General features: G+C 43.5%; 1 protein-coding gene across 3 annotated transcripts in view; it reads right to left on the bottom strand.

Moving 5' to 3' along the window:
- CBL (Cbl proto-oncogene) overlaps nt 1–21,534 on the bottom strand; it is a 94,394-nt gene that overhangs the window by 44,594 nt on the left and 28,266 nt on the right. For all 3 annotated transcript variants that reach the window (XM_083162724.1, XM_083162722.1, XM_083162725.1), the window contains exon 3: nt 11,078–11,224. In XM_083162724.1, the coding sequence (XP_083018850.1) occupies nt 11,078–11,224 (147 nt within the window). The remainder of the gene's footprint in view (nt 1–11,077; nt 11,225–21,534) is intronic.

Below are 21,534 nucleotides of genomic sequence, written 5' to 3'. Positions count from 1 at the left end.
ATCGCGGGTCATTTATAATGGTATGCGATGCGACCGACACCCGCGATTTGCCATTGAAATGCATTGAAAAGGTGAAAATCGCGTCGGTCACATCGCATGCGGCCAAAAAAAGCATGCGATGGTACTGACGCGATGCCCGCGATTTTCCATAGGGAACAATGTAAAATGCCTCAATTGACCCAATTAAACGTAGGGAACAATGTTAAATGGCCCAGAGACCCCAAAAAACACCCCTGAAGTGTGAAATGCGCCCCCCCCCCCCCCCCCCCACAATCAACGTGAACCCGAAGCGTGGCGAGCGCAGTGAGCCCGCGAGGGGCGGCGGTACGCGTCCTCCGAACTTTTCATACCCCCACTATCCACGTCGGCGTGGAGTTGAGAATAGAAAGTGTGGCGAGCGCAGCGAGCCACCAAGCCCGAAGCGTGGCGAGCCCCGCGAGGGGACGCGGATTTCTGTGAAGCCCGTGAGGGGACGCGGATACGTGTGAAGGTATCAGCGGGGCTCGCTGCGCTCGCCACGCTTCGGGCTCGGTGCGCTCGCCACACTTTCTATTCTCAACTCCACGCCGACGTGGATAGTGGGGGTATGAAAAGGTCGGAGGACGCGTACCGATGCGCTCGCCACGCTTTGGGTTCACATTGATCGTGGGGTGGCGTTAACAGTTTTTGGGGGGGCCATTTCACACTTCAGGGGTGTTTTTTTGGGGTCTCTGGGCCATTTAACATTGTTCCCTATGTTTATTTGGGTAAATTGAGGCATTTTACATTGTTCCCTATGGGAAATCGCGGGCATCGCGTCGGTCGCATCGCATGCGATTTTTTTGCACGCATGCGATGCGACCGACGCGATTTTTTTTTACCTGCGATGCCCGAGATCCTAATCGTTGTGGCCGTGCTAGGAAACCAGTACCAAAAGAATCATATACTGAATGGTCCAGCGAAAGACATAGAATCTAACAGTAAGCACAAACATATAGTTTTCTCCTTTACCTGCTCACCAGGCAAGATAAGCCTCATACCGTCCTCTGATAGAATCTTAAGAGAAGAGAGGCTTTATGTTGCCTGGTGAGCAGGTACAATACAAGCTCCCAGGGCTTGAGGATGTGTGTATTTTAATACGGTTTATTACGGTCTATTTTTATTTTTTTTTATTGATTTTATACTCATGGGAGGTGGATTAGTATTGTGCAATGTGATATATGGGTTTATTGCAATTTTATATAAAATTATATTGAAATTAAAATTCCTTGGGGGGAGTGATCACGGAAGTCTCCACATAGGCCTCTGACATGATGGCGTCCTGATTAGCAGCTTGAGGTGCAGGCCGTGACGTGGAGAGGTTTCTCCCCCAAGGCACAGTGCAAAACTGCCGATTTAACCACCTCAAGTGTGGAGGAGATGGACAGTAGACCTGTGAGCGGCAGGCTCTGAAAGACAGGGGTAGCTGGCTGCTAAGTTGCACATCCTGTGCTGCGAGTTACACTGCCAGCGGCACTGGCCTGGGTGGCTGGCGCACGGAGGTCGTCACAGGAGAGAGAGTGCACCGGCGTGTCAGAGGGGGTCCCTGCAGCGGCAACCTATCCCTTCTGGGAGGAGGTGGCAGAGGACCACAAATAAGTAGCAGCACGGAAGCCATTTGGTAGCAGCAAGGAAAACAGCAGGGGCCAAACAGCGGTCACAGAATATGAGGACAAAATCACAAGAAGGCAGCAGCACTTACCAGGAATACTCAGGTACCTGGGGTTGAATAAGGGTGAGCAATGACGGATATATATTGTGGAGTGAATAACTGGCTGCCCTTTATAAAGCAATGTCGAGGGAATAAGTATCCCTTCTCAGAACTGATACTCTCTGCAGGAGTGATAAAAGTGTGGAGTCCGGACTGTGTTATACCAACCAAGTATATTCCCTTAGAATACCTGAAAGATAATAAGGGTGAATAGCCAAGTTCTGTGCTAGTATTTACCAGACAGGGAAATGGGGAAAACATAGCAAACAGCAACAGCTGCAAAGCTTGAGAAATATGAAAGAGGAACGAGCAATCAAACGAGTTCCACAAATGTGGACTCCCGGGAGTCTGTCACCCAATAAATCTTAATGTCTAAGTCGACTCTTGCTGACCCTGTGCCAGAGGCCACGTTTCAAAAATGGTTGGAGGCAATTAATGGCAGTGAAGCGAGGTTAGGGGAAAAGAAAGAGCAGACCCAGGCCACAATTGCACTATTGAGACATTCTTTGCAAAGTATACAAACCAGAGTTACTGAAACAGAGGCCAGAATTTCTCAATTGGAGGATAAGCAAGCCCCATTGGTGACCCAGGTCAATTCACTTACAGGGTTAATTAAGAATGTACATAATCCATTATCTGAGATGGAAGGTTGCCTTCACTGTAATAATATGGGACTGGTTGGTATTCCAGAAAAAAAAACGGAGGGACATAATCTGGATGCATGGTTGGAGAAGTGGCTGCTGACTGTTTGGCAAAGAAGTATTTTCTGCACACTTGTGTTCAAAGATCCCATTGAGTACCGATAAGGCCCCAACCACCTGGCACTCCAGCCAGAACAAGGATTGCAAAATTGCTGAATTATAGAGACCGAGACATAATAATTCACACAGCCAGAAGTAAAAGTCGGATGGTGATCGATGGTGTACATATAATGATTTTCCCTGATTATGCCAAAGTGGTCCAGAAATATCAGATTCTTACCTGATAATATGTTTTCCTCTACTCCACCTTGGCAGCCATAACATGTGGGTTCTCTCCCATCTGGGTAGTACTTGAAAAGGAAAAAAAAAAAAAAAATGACATCACATCAATTCTGTAATGCCTGGTGAAGGTATGCACCGACGCCAATCCAGCTGCTTTACATAAGTCTGTTATTGATGCAGCCTCTTTGCTGCCTATGAAGTGGCCAAAGCTCTAGTTGAGTGCGCTTTTAATCCTTCTGGTGGCACCTGCTTATTGATCTTGTATGCTTCTATAAATACAGCTTTTAATCCATCTGGCAATCTTCAATTTTGATGCGCCAGACCCCTTCTTCACTCCTTCTGTTAGGATAAACAGATTTTTGTCTTCCTGACTTTTCTTAACATATATTAACATATATAGTTTGCACACAGTGATGGTAGCACAATCTCCTGGTTGACATGGAAGTTGGATACCACTTTTGGCAAGAACTGTGGGTTTGTACGTATGATTACTTTGTTTTCAAAAAAAATATTCAGGAAGGGCTCTTATGCCCATAAAGCTTCAATCTGAGACACTCTCCTGGCCGAAGTTATGGCGACCAGGAACGCCACCTTCCAGTTAAAAAATGTAAACAGAAAATATCCATTAATGGCTCGAAAGGCTCCTCCATAAGTACTAAGTTCAAGTCCCATGGTGCCATTGGACACTTAAAGGTCGGCCTTATCTTTTTTGCCACCTGCGCAAATCTTTTGACATACCTGTTTTCGGCTAGGTTTTGGTCTAGCATCGCTGCTAAGGCCGATAGCTGTACCTTTTTTCTGCTTAATGATAACCGCTTCTCCAATATTTGTTAGAAATCCAGAATTGCTGGGATTTCTCATGGCACGCACCCTTTTCCTGTACACCAGGGACAGTATTTTTTCCAGATTTTAGAAGTAGATTGATTCCATCCTTGCTCTCAGCAGAGTGCTAAGTACTAGGCCTGAGAGATCTTTACTTTTCAAATTTCTGGCCTCAACAGCCATGCTGTCAAGTTCCACGTTCTCGGCTGCGGACACCGAACTTTGCCCTGTATTAATAGACCCGGTGCCTGAGGAAGTCTCCAAGGTTTGTCTATTGTCTATTGCCATCTGTAGCAATTTGGCCAATAGGGTAACACCGCTATTACCACCACTCTCTCTTTGAACTTTCCTCAGAAATCTCAGTATTACTGGAAAAGGAGGGATTGCATAGGCATTTTTCATGGACTATTTGGCAGTCAAAGCATCTATATGAGCTGCTTGTGGCTCCCAGAACCTTGAATAATATACTGGGACTTTCCAGTTTTCCCTCGTACCCATCAGGTCTACTTCTGGAAGTCCCCACTTCTTTATCAAAGATCTGAACACCTCTTCGTTCAGTTCCCATTTTCCTGGCACGCATGTGGTTCTGCTCAACCCATCTGCCAACAGGTTCTCTTTTCCGGCTAGGAATATCGCGACCATACTCACTACATTGTCTTCCGCCTAGACCAACAATTTTTGTATTGACCAACAATCATTTGTTGACTCTGTCTCTGAGTCTTGCCAAAATGGTTGCAAGCTAAGCTCTCTGCCCGCATTTCTCTTATGTTGGAATGGGCTGATTGGAACTGTACTGGCCATAGCCCTTGTACTATCTCCTATCCGCATGTTGCTCTCCAGCCTGTCTGGCTGGCAGCCGTCTTGACAACTACTTGATCCAATGCTGCAAACGATTTTCCGTTTTCCAATCGGCTCACTTCTGACCACCATCTTATGTCTTCTCTTGCTCTCTTTGAAATTACAATCCTTTGTACCAGGTTCTTGCGGTCCCTGTCCCACTGGGACAAAAAAAAACAAAAAAACAGTTCTGCAATTTTCTAATGTGGAACTTCGCCCTCTCATTGATACCATGAAGTGTACCAGCTTCTGCCTTCTCTCCTCAGTTAATTTCACTCTCATTAACCTTATATCCAATGTCACGCCCAAATTTCTTTGGTTTGACGGATTTCATTGGCTTTTTTGCAAGTTTATCAGCCACCTGTGATCTGTCAAGCACTTCAATACTCTCTCTGTATGCTTTAGCGCCAAGTCTCTTGTGTCTGCCACTATCAATATGTCATCCAGGTACGGCCAAAGCATTATAACTTCTTTTCATAGTTTCGCTATCACCACAACCAGCACTTTGGTAAAAGTTCTAGGGCAGTGACTTTCAACCTTTTTAACTTGCAGCACACTAAATAAGATTTTAAAAATTGCCAAGGCACACCATGAGATCCCCACAGGGCAAAACACATTGGCCCCCACAGAAAAAACACCAAACCTATTGGCCCCCATATAAAAAAATAATCACACTGGTCCCGTCAGGTAACAAAAATAAAATACGTTGGCCATTCTTCACATGAAAAGAGGCGACCAGTAAATAGATGAAGTGGTAGTGGCTGTAAACTGGTTTAGGCATCTAGATCTGGGGGCACACTTGAGAACAGCTCAAGGCACACTAGTGTGCCATGGCACAGTGGTTGAAAAACACTGTTCAAGGGGATGTTGCTAACCCGAACGGAAGGGCCGTGAATTGATAACGTATTCCACTGAGGCAAAAGTGCAGAAATTTCTGGTGCCCTGGGAATATTGGTACATGCAGATAGGCATCCTTCAGATCGATAGACATCAAACATATTCGGTCTTAGATCCAGTAGTATCGCTCTTACAGACTCCATCTTGAAGGCTCTTACTTGAACGAAGCGATTTAGCCTCCTTAAATCTAATATCGTCCTGAATCCGCCCAACGCCTTTTGTACAACAAAGAATCTGGAGTACCATCCCCTGCCCACTTGAGACTCTTGTAACTTTATTACCACTTCCTGCTCTATCACCACTTGTAGACTTGATAAAGCATCCCTTTCCACTTGGTCTTCAGGCACCGGGGATTATTTTAAAAAGTTTCCTGGCAGTTTTTTTAATTCGATCTTGTAACCTTCTCTCACCATTTCTAAAACCCACTTGTCTGAAGTGGACTCCTGCCAGGTGCTTCTGAACTGAAGCAAACTGGTCCCTACCGCCTCAGGCCTGGTGTCATTACGTGTTCGGTTTTGGGAAGAACCTGCCTTCGATTCCTCTTTGGGCACGAAAATTTGTTGAAGAGGACCAATTGGCAATGATACCTCTGAAGGCCGGCATCTCCTTCTTTCACCCGCAGGAGCGCTCCAGGCGTCGGGGTAAGCCAGCTTCAACATGTAAATTCCCTAACCTGTTGCTCCATGCACTACCCTGTGGGAAAGGAAAAAAAAAGACAGAGACCAGGGAGGAGCCTTATATAGGCCCAGGTGTCTTTTTTCCTTTCCAAGTACTACCCAGATGGGAGAGAACCCACAGGGGATGGCTGCCATGGGGGAGGTAGAGGAAAGAAAGTTAAATTGATCAATGTTAAGAAAAGATTAAGGGAACTTAATATTCAGTACTCTATGATTTTCCCTGCAAAGTTGGACGATGGTAGCAGATGGACAGACTAAATCCTTTATGAGGCCAGAAGAGGTATCAGTGTGGCTGGACGGCCCTAAAAATTAAGGACATTAAAAAAAGGTACTTTTATTTATTAACAGTTTCTTATATAGCGCAGCATTTTCTGTTGCGCTTTACAATAGGAGTCAATTATACAACAAAATGGGTATTTACAGACAGTCAAAGGTATGAGGGCATGGTTGGAAACTTACAATCTATAGGGATACAGGCATTGATACACAAGGATAGATATTCTTTATTGCATTAATTCCACAAGAATGCAAAGGTTCCTGGTGTATGTATGATATGGTGACCCAGCAGTCTGTCCAGGGGTCAGGAGGATGGAAAATGTGAAAAATAAGAGAATGGATATGTGTGGACTATACAGTGGGGATGTGATTGGAAAGTTCTGGAATTTGATAAGCTTGCCTGTAGAGGTTTCAGGGAACACTTGTAGGTTTGGAGACTGGAGGAGAGTCATATTGTGCTTGGGAGGGCACTCCACAGAGTGGGTGCAGCTCGAAGAAAGTCCTGCAATCGGGAATGGGAGCGAGTAATGAGTGTGGATGAGAGACTTTCATCTTGTGAGGAGCGTATAGGTTGAGTCGGAAGATATTTTGAGAGAAGAGAAGAGGTGTATGTTGGTGTCGTTTGGTTTATGGCTTTATGTGGAAGTAAAATAATTTTGGGTACTTATGTAGTATCTGGGCTGCCGATTTCTAAATCGGGTACATCGCATCGCATCGCATGCGACCATCGGATGCGATGCGATGACCCGATTTTTCCATAGGAATCAATGTTAAAATGGACTGAGTCCATTTTAACATGGAATTCAATGGGAAAAAGGGGTCCTTTTCATACCCCTACTATCCAAGTGGGCATGGAGTTGGATATAAACCTGTGGCGAGCGTAGCGAGCCACCGAGCCCGAAGCGTGGCGAGCGTAGCGAGCCCCGCGAGGGGACACAGAATACCGTCCCCTCGCGGGGCTCGCTTCGCTCGCCACGCTTCGGGCTCGGTGGCTCGCTGCGCTCGCCACAGGTTTATATCCAACTCCATGCCCACTTGGATAGTAGGGGTATGAAAAGGACCCCTTTTTCCCATTGAATTCCATGTTAAAATGGACTCAGTCCATTTTAACATTGATTCCTATGGAAAAATCGGGTCATCGCATCCGATGGTCGCATGCGATGCGATGCGATATCGCATCGCATCGCATCTGATTGTATGCCTTAACTTAAGGCATACAATCAAAAAATCGGCAGCCCAGATACTACATAAGTACCTAATTTTGTATTGAATACAGTAGAGGTCAGAAAGTGGTTTGTTCACCAATCAGCGCTACTTTAGGATGTTCCCATTAAATACACCATTAAGTGATGGAGAGATATTAATACATAACTTTTTTGTAGACTGATGGAATTTCCAATAATCAGAGTGTAGATTGAATCTGAAATGATACAAAAGTACCCTTTTGTCCCCCAAATTTTGGGACTCACATTAAGGGTACATAACACAAACACATCATATTGTAGTATGTTAAAAGCAATTGAAGTTTTAAGGTGTTAAGAAAACTCACAAGGATTGATGAAAAATAAAGCATGAATACATGGAATCCCCAGGCAAAAAAACTGCTAACATGTTCCCCAGACTCCCCAGAATGCATTAAGTTGTCTGGTGTTGTTCCTGGATCCCTGCTGGCTGGCCTGCTGCTGCCCTCCATTCCGAGGACTCTTGTGGTGACCCGATTTCCAGAGTTGGACTCCACATTCCTGAGGATCAAGTCTGGGGAACGTGTTAGCAGTTTTTTGCCTGGGGATTCCATGTATTCATGCTTTATTTTTCGTCAAACCTTGTGAGTTTTCTTAACACATTAAAAACTTCAATTGCTTTTAACATACTACAATATGATGTGTTTGTGTTATGTACCCTTAATGTGAGTCCCAAAATTTTGGGGACAAAAGGGTACTTTTGTATCATTTCAGATTCAATCTACACTCTGATTATTGGAAATCCCATCTGTCTACAAAAAAGTTATGTATGAATATCTATCCATTACTTAATGGTGTATTTAATGGGAACATCCCAAAGTAGCGCTGATTGGTGAACAAACCACTTTCTGACCTCTATTGTATTCTTGGTGTTGTGACAAAAAACACGGTTCACCCACTGCTGCATGCTTTTTGGTTGCGCTATATTTTAAACTATTCACTGTCTATATTGAATACAGTAGACTACAGGTAACCAATGAAGTGACTGACCGAGAAGCTTTGCAGACGATGAACGCCTACTGTAGCTAGGAAGATTAGCCTCGCAGCTGCATTCATGATGGACTGTAGTGGTGAGAGTCTGTATTGGGGGAAGGCCAATAAGGAGACTATTGCAATAATCAATGAATGAGATGATGAGATGATGAGATGATGAGATGATGAGATGATGAGATGATGAGATGATGAGATGATGAGATGATGAGATGATGAGATGATGAGATGATGAGATGATGAGATGATGAGATGATGAGATGATGAGATGAGAGCATGGATTCGAGTTTTTCCAGTGTCTTGTATAAGGTAAGGGGGAATTTTGAACATTTTTTTAGGTGCATGTGGCATAATTTAGAGACAGACTGAATGTGGGGAACAAAGAAAAAGTTGAGAAGTCCAGGATGACACCTAGGCAGCGAGCTTGAATGATAGTCATATTATTACTAATGGAATAACAGTACCAGATGTTATTAGAAGTGTGCAATTTTTTTTTCTACTTCTCTTTAAACCAAAATGTAAATCAGCATGTGTATGCACTTTATAAAATAAGATGAGCCATGTCAGGGGGAATCACATGTAGGGGTGATCATAGATCAGGTGCTATTGCCCCAAGTGGGGGTTGTATGTTGTATTTTTTCCGGTGGAAGAGCATCCCTCGGTAACCATCAAAGGGAGGACAGTGTGCAACATGGTAGTTGTGAGGGATTTAGGTATACTACTGGAGTAGTGGTATACAGGGGTGGACAAGGTATTCAAATTTTGTTTGGTAATCGCAGTCAATTAGTTAAAACCATTGATGGGTGGGCAGAAAATGTTAAATAAGGAATGGTGAAACAGTATATTGGAATGTACGTCGTTTAAACATCAAAATAAAAAAAAGGCTGTCATGAACAGATAAAACAGTATGGTGCACAGGTGGTTTTCTTAAATGAAACCCACTTGACGGGAGATAAAATCATGGCACTTAAGAAGGCATGGGTTGGATGGATGTTCCAATTATGCTTTTCAAACTTTTTTAGAGGTGTATCAATCTTTCATACAAATGGCACTTTTATGAATTAAAAAGGCAAGAAATAGATAAAATGGGTAGATATGCTTTTTTTGCAATGCCAACTATACTGCCTGCATGTTTGTATCCTGGCAGTGTAAATACCTCTACCATTCCAATATGAGATACTAAACGGAGCTGTAGAGTTTATAGACAAAGCAGTTGGGTGACTTTAAAAAGTGTTAGATCCCAGTATAGACAGGTGGAATAGAGGTGGAACCACAAGTTAAGTAGGGAAAAAAAAAAAAAGGATTTAGATAAATTCATACATGATATAGGTTGGAAGGATTGTTGAAGGGAGAGGCACCCCGGGATACGGACGTTTTCATGCTACTGTGGGGTGTGCTAAAGGTTAAAAGGAGCCAAAATTGTTCTGAAAGTTTAACTCTTTAGTGTACAGACTTCTTCAACACCAGCTATACCCCATAGTATCCAGTGTTCCCCATGAACTGGAAGAGAAAGAGGCTTAAGCTCTCATAAGAAAAAAAGTTAAGCAATTTATGCAGTAATGTTGATTTGCAAACACTGAAATACCCATATTACAGAAACTTCTTGTGAAGAAAATGTCATTTTTTGCATTCTAAATGACAGGAAAAAGTGAAAAAGACATTTGTTTAATCTGAGCTCAAGTGTGGTAATTCAGAATCCTTAGTTTAGCCCACATCTTAACACTCTTCTCTGGGAGAAGGATTAAGAAGCTAGTTTATGACTGGACTTTAGTAGTCACTGAAAACTTTTAATTCCTAAGGAGTGCTTGTTGCATGTTTTGCTGATTATATGTTCATATTTGGAGGCACACTCTGTAATGGGTGACATACTAGGAGACAGAGCTGCAACTACACAGAAAAGGTAGTAGAAAAATGGGTACTTATGTAGTATCTGGGCGTACGATTTAGAAATCGGATCGCATGCGACCAAATCGTATGCGATGCGATGGTCAAGATTTTTCCATAGGATTCAATGTTAAAATGGTCTGAGTCCATTTTAACATAGATTTCAATGGGAAAAAGGGGTCCTTTTCCTTTCCTCACTATCCAAGTGGGCATGGAGTTGGATATAAACCTGTGGCGAGCGTAGCGAGCCACCGAGCCCGAAGCGTAGCGAGCCCCGCGAGGGGACACCGAATACTTTTTAAGAAATATGCGTCCCCTCGCAGGGCTGGCTTCGGGCTCGCTGCGCTCGCCACGCTATATAAAATCAACTCTATGCCCACTTGGATAGTGGGGAAATGAACAGGACCTTCTTAACATTGAATCCTATGCAAAATCGCATCGAATCGCATCTGATTGTATGCCTTAAGGTAAGGCATACAATCACAAAATCGGACGCCCAGATACTACACAAGTACCGAAAAATGTGCCTTCTACCGTCAGTAACCAGGTATCTGCCAGGGAAAGTGGCATAACTACCAGGGTGGTGTGTAATCTACACATTGGTGATTAGCTGGAAATGCTAAAAATAAAAAGCCAATATAGGATCTTTTAAAACATAAAATAAATTCTACTTCTGCTCATATTACGCAAATTTCAAGAAATTGTGCTAATTGACATGACACAACCATTTGTAGTTCGTACTTTTCTCCAAAGACTTTCCTCCAGAAGTCAGCAGCATCTGCCTTTGTGATCCGGAAAGAATCCCCTTGGCACAATCCACTAGGAAATATTCCTTTAAGCTCTGCAAGCATGTGGCTGAAGATGAGAGACAATTTGGTCAGGTTCCTCCTGGTGGATGAAGAGCAGAAGCAAGTCAGTCAGTCTTATTTGTGCAACATTTAATAAAAACACAATATGTATCTAAAAAAAGGTCTGTATACACTGGTCGATCTTGCCCAGCATATATGGACAAGATGACAGAGGGAAGGGGGATGGGTGTCGACTGCAGGGCTGAATAACGGTCTGTTCATTTTCCCCGGGATGGACAGCCTTCCGGTGATGTCAGCTACCCGCCCCCCACACCCGCGTCACTGCCTCATTACCATGAGAACGCCCAGTGTTCTCATGGGAACGCCCATGGAACGCTGGGCGTTCCCAGATTGGCATGGGGCAGCCCGGCACCCCCCGCCCATCTCTGCCCCCCCCCCCCCCCCCCAAAAAAAAAGGTCGCCGTGGGTGTACGCACCATATGCCTGCACATGCGTAGATACCGCAGACGCGCAACATCGGTACTGCGTGCGAATGCACGCCGTACCGAATGGATCTGAATCAGGCCCTGGATGTACAATATCTGCTAGCAACATGAGAAGACTATTATTAAAAAATCCGGTCTAACCATTGTACAGTTTACTGGCTCTATTATATACACCCTAATTCCAACTTGAGTGTATTTTCAGACCACTAAGCCACAGGGATCTGAACACATTAAATTTACTTTGCAGTCTAATTCTAGCCATACATTAGGGGTATGCAATCTGGGACCCGTTTGTGGTCAGATCGACCCCATAACGACAGATGGGATTCAATGTCCCGCCTGCCGATGGGCGCAAAGGGGGTGTGGCCGGATAATGCCAATCCACGGCCGTTATCGGCAGAACGGGCCCGACAGCGTCTGAAGTCAGGCCTGTTCTGCCGTGATCCCGCATCAATGCGGTCTTTAATGACAGCATTGAATAGGGAGCCGCCGCTATTTCCCACATCAGAAATAGTGGTGGCACATTGCATACCCCCCCATTGATGTGGTGGAAAGGAGCATGTACTATTTTACCTTCCCGCCGCAACAGTTTCTATATAAACTGTGTTTGTAGCGTGGTCCTACAGCATTTTCACTACCTGCAGCACTGACATGTGCTGCAGAGTTTTACTAAACTTTGTTTTTTGTGCTCTGTTCGCAAACAAGCTTGTAAACTGGGGGAGAACCGAATCCTGGGTAAAATATGTATTAGATGGGTATAACCAGTACTATTTTTCTGGAAAACAGGTCCATGAACTCCGAGTCTGGGGGTGAATCGATTAAATGAAAAAAAAGAAAGAAAGAAAGAAAGAAAGAGACAGAGACACACCGACAGACAGAATAAGATATGTATATATTGTATTTAGAAACAAAGGCACTCATAGGTGACTTTAAAATAAAACATATCTTATGGAAAGTACACTTTGGCCCAGAACCGGTTCTGGAACCTAGTTTCTGATGTCATATTTAATTAGAGGTTCAGGAACTGAGGAGTAGATTCATTAAGCTCAGTGAAGTGATAAAGTGTCTGGGTTTTTATCACCAGCCAATCAGCTCCTACCTGTCATATTTCAAACCAAGCCTGTAACTTCAGTTAGGAGCTCATTGGCCGGTGATAAAAGCCAGACACTTTATCACTTCACGAGCTTAATAAATCTGCCCCACAGTTCCGGCTGAAAAATAGCACTGGGTAGAATACTGCATGCTGGGCAAAGCCGTGCAACAAGGATATAGTGATTTTTTTTATCAAAATATATTCCTGTTGCCAATATAAACATGAAAAAAATATATTTAAAAACAAATTGGCAATAAATGAGAGATGCATAAAAAACAGCGTCCGTCGCCTATTCAATGCTGTTCCGATAGCATTAAAAGGCAGTTTTTTTTAAAGTCTGATCGGTTTGGTCAGAAAAGGAAGCAAATTATCAAATTCATTATTTTCAACAATCCACGGCCAATTTCTCCAATCTTTGGACTTTGAGACACTAGACAGTCGGAACATTGAATTCCGATTGTCGAGTTGCAGTCAAGGGGACTGAAAACGTCCTGGGGATTCCAGATTGAATACCCCCCTAAATATATGTTTAACGTCACAGCGTTTACACAATTTGCAAAAAAAGTCAATATATACTACTTTTAAACAGTCTAGACTTTGTTTAGATTAGCATAGTTTAGAGGGGGATAGAGGGAGCAAGGATGAGGGATCTAAGTATGTTTGAGTTAGGGATGGGTTATACGTGTGTGTGTTTCCAGTTATTAATGCATTAGTTGGCTATGGCGGGAACTTCTCAATCTGATCCTTTTATTCCTATTGATTTGTAAGTTTCACTGTGCCTGTATGGTGCCTACAAGTACTTGGGATTTTATATTTTTAGGTTAGGAATACTACCATTTACATGTCTATGCTACAGTATATATCCTTAAAATATTTATATTCCGCTGTACTACTGCGATATTATTTTGATATAAGCCATCAATGCCTGCCATAATTTGTCTATTTACAATGGGGATATTTTCTCATTTTAGTTTTTTGCAAAAACCAATAAATATGATTGAATATTAAAAAAATAATAATAAAAAATAAATAAATAAAATATAATAATAATAATAATAATAATAATAATAATAATAATAATAATAATAATAATAATAATAATAATATATTATTATAATAATAATAATAAGAATTTAAAAGGTGAAACTAGCCTTATTAAAAAAAGGATTGAGGATTTAAATTTAGCACTGAACTAAATGCTAGTCAAGTAATCTCAGAAGGGTTTGGATCTTTGGGTAGAAAGGAGAAAAGGTCGACATGCAGGAAGGTCGACATGGTCATTAGGTCGACACAAGCATTAGCTCAACGTGGGGAAGGTTGACAGTCAAAAGGGCGACATGGGGTTTTTCACATTATTTTGTCCCGAATTTCAACATAGTCGACACTGAAACATAGCACCGCTGTGCTAGCCATGCCTAGGGCACACTATTTTATTCATGTCAGCTCCCCAAAAAAAAAATATATTTTGAAAAACCCCATGTTGACCTAATGCTTGTGTCGACCTAATGCTAGTAGACCTAGATTTTTAATTGTATACCCACCCTGATGGGTAATGAGTATGTTAAATGCCCCCCCATTGTTAACGCCACCCCACTATCAACGGCAACCCGAAGCGTGGCGAGCGAAGGCGGTACGCGTCCTCCAACCTTTTCATACCCCCACTATCCACGTCGGCGTGGAGTTGATTTTATATAGTGTGGCGAGCGCATCGAGCCACCGAGCTGAAGCGTGGCGAGAGGGGACGCGGAATACGAGCCTGAAGCGTGGCGAGCGTAGCGAGCCCCGCAAGGGGACGCGGAATACATGTTAAGTAATCCACGTCCGCTAGCCACGCTTCGGGCTCGTATTCCGCGTCCCCTCGCCACGCTTCGGGCTCGGTGGCTCGCTGCGCTCGCCACACTATATAAAGTCAACTCCACGCCAACATGGATAGTGGGGGTATGAAAAGGTCGGAGGACGCGTACCGCCATCCCTCGCGGGCTCGCCACGCTTCGGGTTGCCGTTGATAGTGGGGTGGCGTTAACAATGGAGGGGCATTTAACATACTCATTACCCATCAGGGTGGGGATACAATAAAAAAAATCGGGTCTGGCGGGGCATTTAACATGGGAATAAGCCCATATCGGGCATGATCGCGTTGCATTGCATCACATGCCATTATAATGGCATGCGATGCGACGCAATGTTAAAATTGTATACTCAGCCCGGGGAAAGTCTGAAATCGGCTCCCATCGCATACCTTAATTAGTGGTATGGGATGCGATGGGCGCAGTGATAATACACAAGTACCCAACTTTCAATTAAACTACAGGTTTTTATGTTAGACTTAAAACATCTTTATACTAGCATCAAGCTCTCTTCTCAGATTGGTTAATTAGAACACATCAAAAGAGACAGTTCAAAAGTATCAGGGGAAACTGCAAATAAATTAATGACTTATGACACAAGTACAAAGACTAAAATCTCAACTGCTGAAAAAACAATGTGACGAACTTAAGGTCCATACACACTAGGCAATTTAGCGCAGTGCTATGCAAAGCCATCCTGAAATCCGATCATCTGCTGGTAATACCAGCAGATAAGCGGCTTTCCCGGCGATGACACGGTAGCGCGCAGCAGCGCTCACCGCCGGGGAATACACACTGGAGGCTTTGAGCTGAAAGCTGCTCAAACTTGCTGTATTGAGCGGCTTTCAGCTCAAAGTCGCCCAGTGTGTATGGGCCTTTTTAGACAAAGATGCATTTGACTGAGCACGACAAAGTGGGGCACTTCTAGAATACAAAAATAAATAAATACTATTTGGGCGCACAAAATACTAGACAAGCACACGTTAGGAGAACCATTAGCAAGCATTGGTCCATCCTTGTAAGAAATTAAGCAATCATGGACATTCTACAACCAAAAAAACTAAGTTTTCAGAAAAGCACCCAAAATAAAAACCAAGACTAGTAAATAAATTTAAAAAGTAAAAAAGGGTTAAGGTGTGTACACAAGGTCGACATGCTGCCGTGCGTTGCGAGTCCCGATGCGATCTGATGGCATAGGGACTTGCATCGCACGGCATGAAGGAGAGCACTAAGGAAAGGACAGTACCCGTCACCTCACTAGGTGCCGGGCAGGGGCACAGAAGTCAGCGTGCTGCGACACCCAGGGCCGCGGCACAGCTACAGCTTCAGCTTCCCCCCGCCGTGCAGACATCAGGCCACACCCCCCGCCCTCCTCTTTAGGCGGACTTCTTCCGGGTCATCAGCCCTGCAGCGCAGCCCCAGGAGAAGCCCCTCTAGCCGCCGGAGCTATAGTGAGTATTAGGCACAAAGACTATATAGTGCAGATCTGCACTATATAGTCTTGCCTGCCCTCACTATGTCGCTGCCGATTTGCGCTCACTTGGGAGCGCGCATTGGCAGAGCATCAGGTTTGCAAGCCCTCAAAAGTACACAATCGGTATGCGATATGGCTTCCAACATGCACTATATCTGCAACATCGCAAGCCATATCGCCCCCGTGTGTACACATCATTAGAAAGAAAAGGCTTCTGAACCACCAACAGGAGCATGAAACCCAAACAAGGTGATCTCCACTTTCAACAAACATCATTATCAGAACAATAGAAAAGACTTGCATGCCAAAGTAAGGTTATAATACACATTCTCGCATGCCCGAAACTGTACAAAGCCAGAATAATCAGAAAGTTAGGGAAACAGAGCATATAACATCAGAAAGGGATCACAAGAACATCCATTTGTCATCACATATTAAAAACAGAGCTTCAAAACATCCTTCTCTTATATGCATAAGACGACCTACATCTTGTACCTGCAGAAGTTTCCACACTGGTGGATACTCCGGATACAGTTGCCTACTAAAAGACATTCATGCCCAATTCTCACTGCACCCAAATTCCCGGGTCTAGCATGTAGACCCAGGAATTTGCCTTTTAACACAGGATTTTTGGCAGTGTGAACGGGTTGCATATCCGGATTTCATACACGGGTAAAACCCTTCTTTTTACCCGTGTCTGAGATCCGGATATGCAGACACAGGTTGACCCGTTCACACTGACGAAAAACCTGTGTTTAAAGGCAAATTCCCGGGTAGAACTTCTTCACCCGGGAAAATTGCCTTGCAGTGAGAACGGGGTCCCAGCGCGTCAGTCCCCGGCATTTTAATGCCGGGTAAAAGCCGTGTCTCTCACTCGCAGTGAGAACACGGCATCAGTGTCAACAACTGGGAGGCACAAAGGAATATCCCACATATTGCAACCCTGCAAGGTATTTTATTTATTATCTGGCCAGACATGAATCTGAACTGAACCCAGAGCAAGGTAACCATATGGCATGCTATCTATGTTGCACATATCTGTTCTTTACCATCACTAACATGCTATATAAAGATGAATCTGTCACTCCTGTGATGATACAGGACTGTCAAGCAACATTGTTGGCATAAAAAACAGATTAACCTATTAATGCCTGCTTTTTCAAACTCTGGGTGTGCAGCTTGCACTAACTGCCGTATTGCAACGCCTATAACCACCTGCTTTGTTGGTTCTGTACCCAAAGTGTTTTATACTATTTGTATTGTCATTGTCTTTTTTAATTGCTAGTTACACTTCAGGTGGAGGCCGGGGAGGTTGCATGCACGTGGAGCTTCGGTTCCCCATCCACGGAGCTCCACCATCCCCGGCCTCTGGAGCAGCGGGCGGCGTGCAGCGTGGTGATGAGCAGGATCTGCAAACTGGAGCAGGAGGGCCGAAGCCTAGCAGGAGGGCCGAAGCCTAGCAGCGCGGCGTTCCCCCCCCCCACAGCACCAATGGCCTGCGGGCTGCCCCTGGGGTGGTAGTACACGGTGGAGCCCCCGCTCCATCCTTGGAGCTCCCATCCCCCGGCCCCCCCAACCCCACTGCTGGATCACAAGACGGGTGAGCGGTCAGATATCAAAAGAAGAGGAGAGAGGGCCGGGATCCCCCAGCAGTGGTCCGGCCTAGCGGAGGCCCCACACAGACACCTGCAAGCGGCCTATGGCGACCCAGCACCCAGGCGACAAATCGGAGGGAGAGGTGAGGGGAAGCTGCGCGAGGGCACCAACGGTAGCTCGAATATTTGTGTTTTCGTTTGGACTAATTGTGGCTACAAATTAGTTTTATAGATATTTTTGCTTTTTATTTTGTCATTTGGTAATACATTGCTATTCGATATACTGTAATAATATGATTCTGCGCAGTTTTGCCTCTTTTCCGCATATTAAAAACAATTCCAAAAGAGCAATCCAAGATTATTTCAATTCACGTAATCACAGAATTAAAACCAAACTGGAGAGGGAGATGGGGACTACAGTACATTAAGCACAAACAAGGAAGAACCAAGATACATGGTTAATAGGGACACTGTGGCACCCACAGGACTCATCGATAACCAAATCTAATCCTTCATATGTAAATAAATTGCATGAGCAAACTTAATATGCAGGTGTCCAAATATTCTTGGTTAAATTGGGACAATTTTAATTGTATTTGATAAATTTGCAAGGATGTGACCTTGCTTAAATTAAGACACAAAGTGGCAAGATTGTATACGAGATTTGACAATTAAGGGGGGTATTCAATCTGGGCCACTATTTACGATGGGGGAAATAGCGGTGAACGCCTAATTCAATGCTGTCTTTACCGAAAGCATTGAAGAGGTAGATCGACAGAATGGGCCCGACTTAAAAGCAGTCGGGCCTGTTTTGACGATTTCGCCCGTGAATTGACGCGATTGCGGCCGAAGATCGACAATCCATGGCAGTTTACGCAGACATGTCCCCTTTTCACCGATCGCGAAGTGGGACATTGAATCGCGTCTGGCGATCTGCGGTCGAACAAAACGAAAACAGGCCAGCATCACGGCTGTACGGCCAGATCAACAGTCGACCCGGGATTGAATACCCCCCTAAGTTTGTGAACTCGCCACATACGCTTGCCATGGCAGCACTGGACAAAAAATTAAATTTGGTTTGAGAACACCAGTGATTCACAGCTGTTGTTGATAGATGGCAAACTCTTCCTGAGAGGTGTCAATTTGTGTGTGTGTGTGTGTGTGTGAGTTGTGTGCTGCCGCAAGAAAGTTGGAGCTTGAATAAAAGCAACAAACGTACGTTAAATATCTTGATAAAACTTGGCAAGAGTAATAGCGCATATACAGTACAAGGTTTAAATGTAGTCTATTTTTCTTTTCGATTTGGCTTATATAAAGAAATTTATCGTAGCGGAAATTGAAGGCATTTGATTTCTATTCGATCCTGATGCACGGCATCGCAATCCAATAGTAAATAGACTGTGCAGGCAAGACTATATAGTATATACCTCTACTATTTAGTTTAAATCTAATGTGTACATGGCAGGTGATTCGATCTGGATTGAATAGAAAGTAAATATTTCTACATAAGAGCTTTTAGTTCAAATTTTCATGGTTTAGGCTATGAAGAAAACTTTTCAGTTATACCACGTTCTCATTGCCGCAGCTGCAAAAACCTGGGTTTTTCTTCCCGGATTTTTGACGGGGCACAGAGCATCTCCGCTCACAGACCCCCTTCATACTGCACCTCAGACCCGGGAATATCCCTTTCACACTGCTTCCCCTGGTCTGCCTGTGAACAGGTGTGTGAAATGTAATAGCAGATTTGATTGGCTGTTGGGAAATTTGTAAAAAATTGCTATGATGGCTGTTTAAAAAGCAGCTTTTATTGGCTGGCCAAAGATGATGTCATTTAAAGAGGCCTTTTTTTCCCACCAGCACAGTGCATTAATTTTTTTATCATGGCTATTATCCCATTTAAGAAAAAAAAAAAAAAATATATATATAATAATAATAATAAAAATAGTAATAAAAATAATAAAAATAATAAGGCATTTCTGTTTTTATGTACATATTTTATTCATATGTACAATATAAAGTGCTTTTCACTGCAAATTGTATTGTTGTGTGTGGACATACTGTATAAAGTTTTTGTATAGAAAAAAATATAAAAAAAATATCAAACTTTACAACTTTAGCGCTATAAAACTTAAGCACTTTTAAATAATGACACCCAACAACATAATACTGATTCCTAAATCTGTACAGACCGGCGTCGCTTCACGGGCTGTAATACCTTCAGCTCGATGTGCTGTTCCAGACGCTGATGGAGACGCCAATGGTGGTCGCTGTCCTAGCGACGGTGACAATGCTGATGATGGTTCACCCACTGTGGAATTCTGCTAGAGAACTGATGTATCCAGGACCTCTTCTTAGACTGAGCAGGAATCCATTTCACCATCTATGGCCTCCAGGTCAATGGGTGCTGCTGCATTCTCAGAACACACACTGCTGGAGGAGGACAGTGAAATGGTGCTAGCCAGTGCAGAGTTCCCAAACATCACATTGTACTGGTCATAAAATGGCCAGTCCACTCGAGAACCACCACTTGTCCTCCTATTTTGGTCATGGACCTTAGAATACTGCTTGCGCAGAGCTTTCCGTTTATGCACTACCTGTTGCTGTGTTTTGAGGATGCCACGGGCAGATAGGATTTTGGTGATGTTCTAATAAACTGTGGAGTCCTTCACTGTGCCAGTCACTTGCTTTTTAATCTCCTCCTCTCCTCTCACAGCCAGCAGCTCCAACACTTTCTCATCCCTCCAGTGTACAATCTCTGCTCTCCTCTGTGCAGCATTAAATGGACCTCACATGTCACCTGATTACATCCCCCAATGTTTGTTTTTGGCGACTTGTGTGAAAAACCCATGTCTAGGCGGTTCACACTGCCGTACGCCTGTGTATTACCCAGGAAAAACCCTGCAAAAAACCTATGTGTAATTCACGGGTCATAACACCCGGAAATTTCTCAAAGACCCTTTCACAACGAGACGCGACACAGGAAATTACCGCTCGCCCTGGTAAATACCCGGGTTTTTGCGGCAGTGAGAACGGGGTATAACCAATGATAAAAGATATTAAAAAAGGAAGGCATCAGGAGTAATATGACAGCAGAACTGAAGGTTATTCCACAAAACTATTTAAAAATAGTTTTAAAGGGTTGAGAAGACACTGAAATTTGTGCATAGCTGCCCAAGGAAAGTACTTTGAGAGTGATGAGGTATTTACCATGATGACTGAAACTTAACTGTTAGACCTAATATATACGTGTGCATCACAACACATAACTGTAGTTTATCCACAATGGCAACAAAATATCCAAATTATGATTTGTGGCCACATCCCGTGTAAACTAGCCACAATATGCTCTCTAAAGTAATTTATGCAGCAGTAATCACATATTCTATGTGGCCACATGAATATTGTGTCAAGGAAACTAGTGAGGCAAGAAAAAAAAAAATGCACAGACATTTCCCCCAGCTCTTTTTAACTCAAATCATTATATTATCATTTCTCTAGGCCATTTCACAATGTTCCGGTTTCAAAGACTGCTTCTGTCTGGTTATTTACACTTCCTCATTTTCCCCCTTAACTTATACTCAAACTTCCTACTTTTATCCAAAAACATTTAGTAAGAATATCAAACACTAACTACAAAGCATGAAATGGCTATTCATGCTTCCATCTTATGAGGAGCCAGCTGCAGTTGTACAGGTAATACTAGACTGCAAAGGACATACCAAATGTATTATACTTTTGAATAACATTTTCCTGCAATACAAAGCTTCATAAATTTTTTCATCTCAAATAGGTAAAATTTGGATGCAAAAACCCCCCACAAACTGGGGTTTTAACTTTAATATAATCTTTTTGAGAGCGCGAGAGAGAGCGAGAGAGCGAGCGCGAGAGAGCGACC

Source organism: Crinia signifera, chromosome 19 (genome assembly GCF_055691185.1).
Source record: "Crinia signifera chromosome 19, ASM5569118v1, whole genome shotgun sequence".
Lineage (NCBI taxonomy): Eukaryota > Metazoa > Chordata > Amphibia > Anura > Myobatrachidae > Crinia > Crinia signifera.
This window is presented reverse-complemented; position numbering and strand designations above follow the sequence as displayed.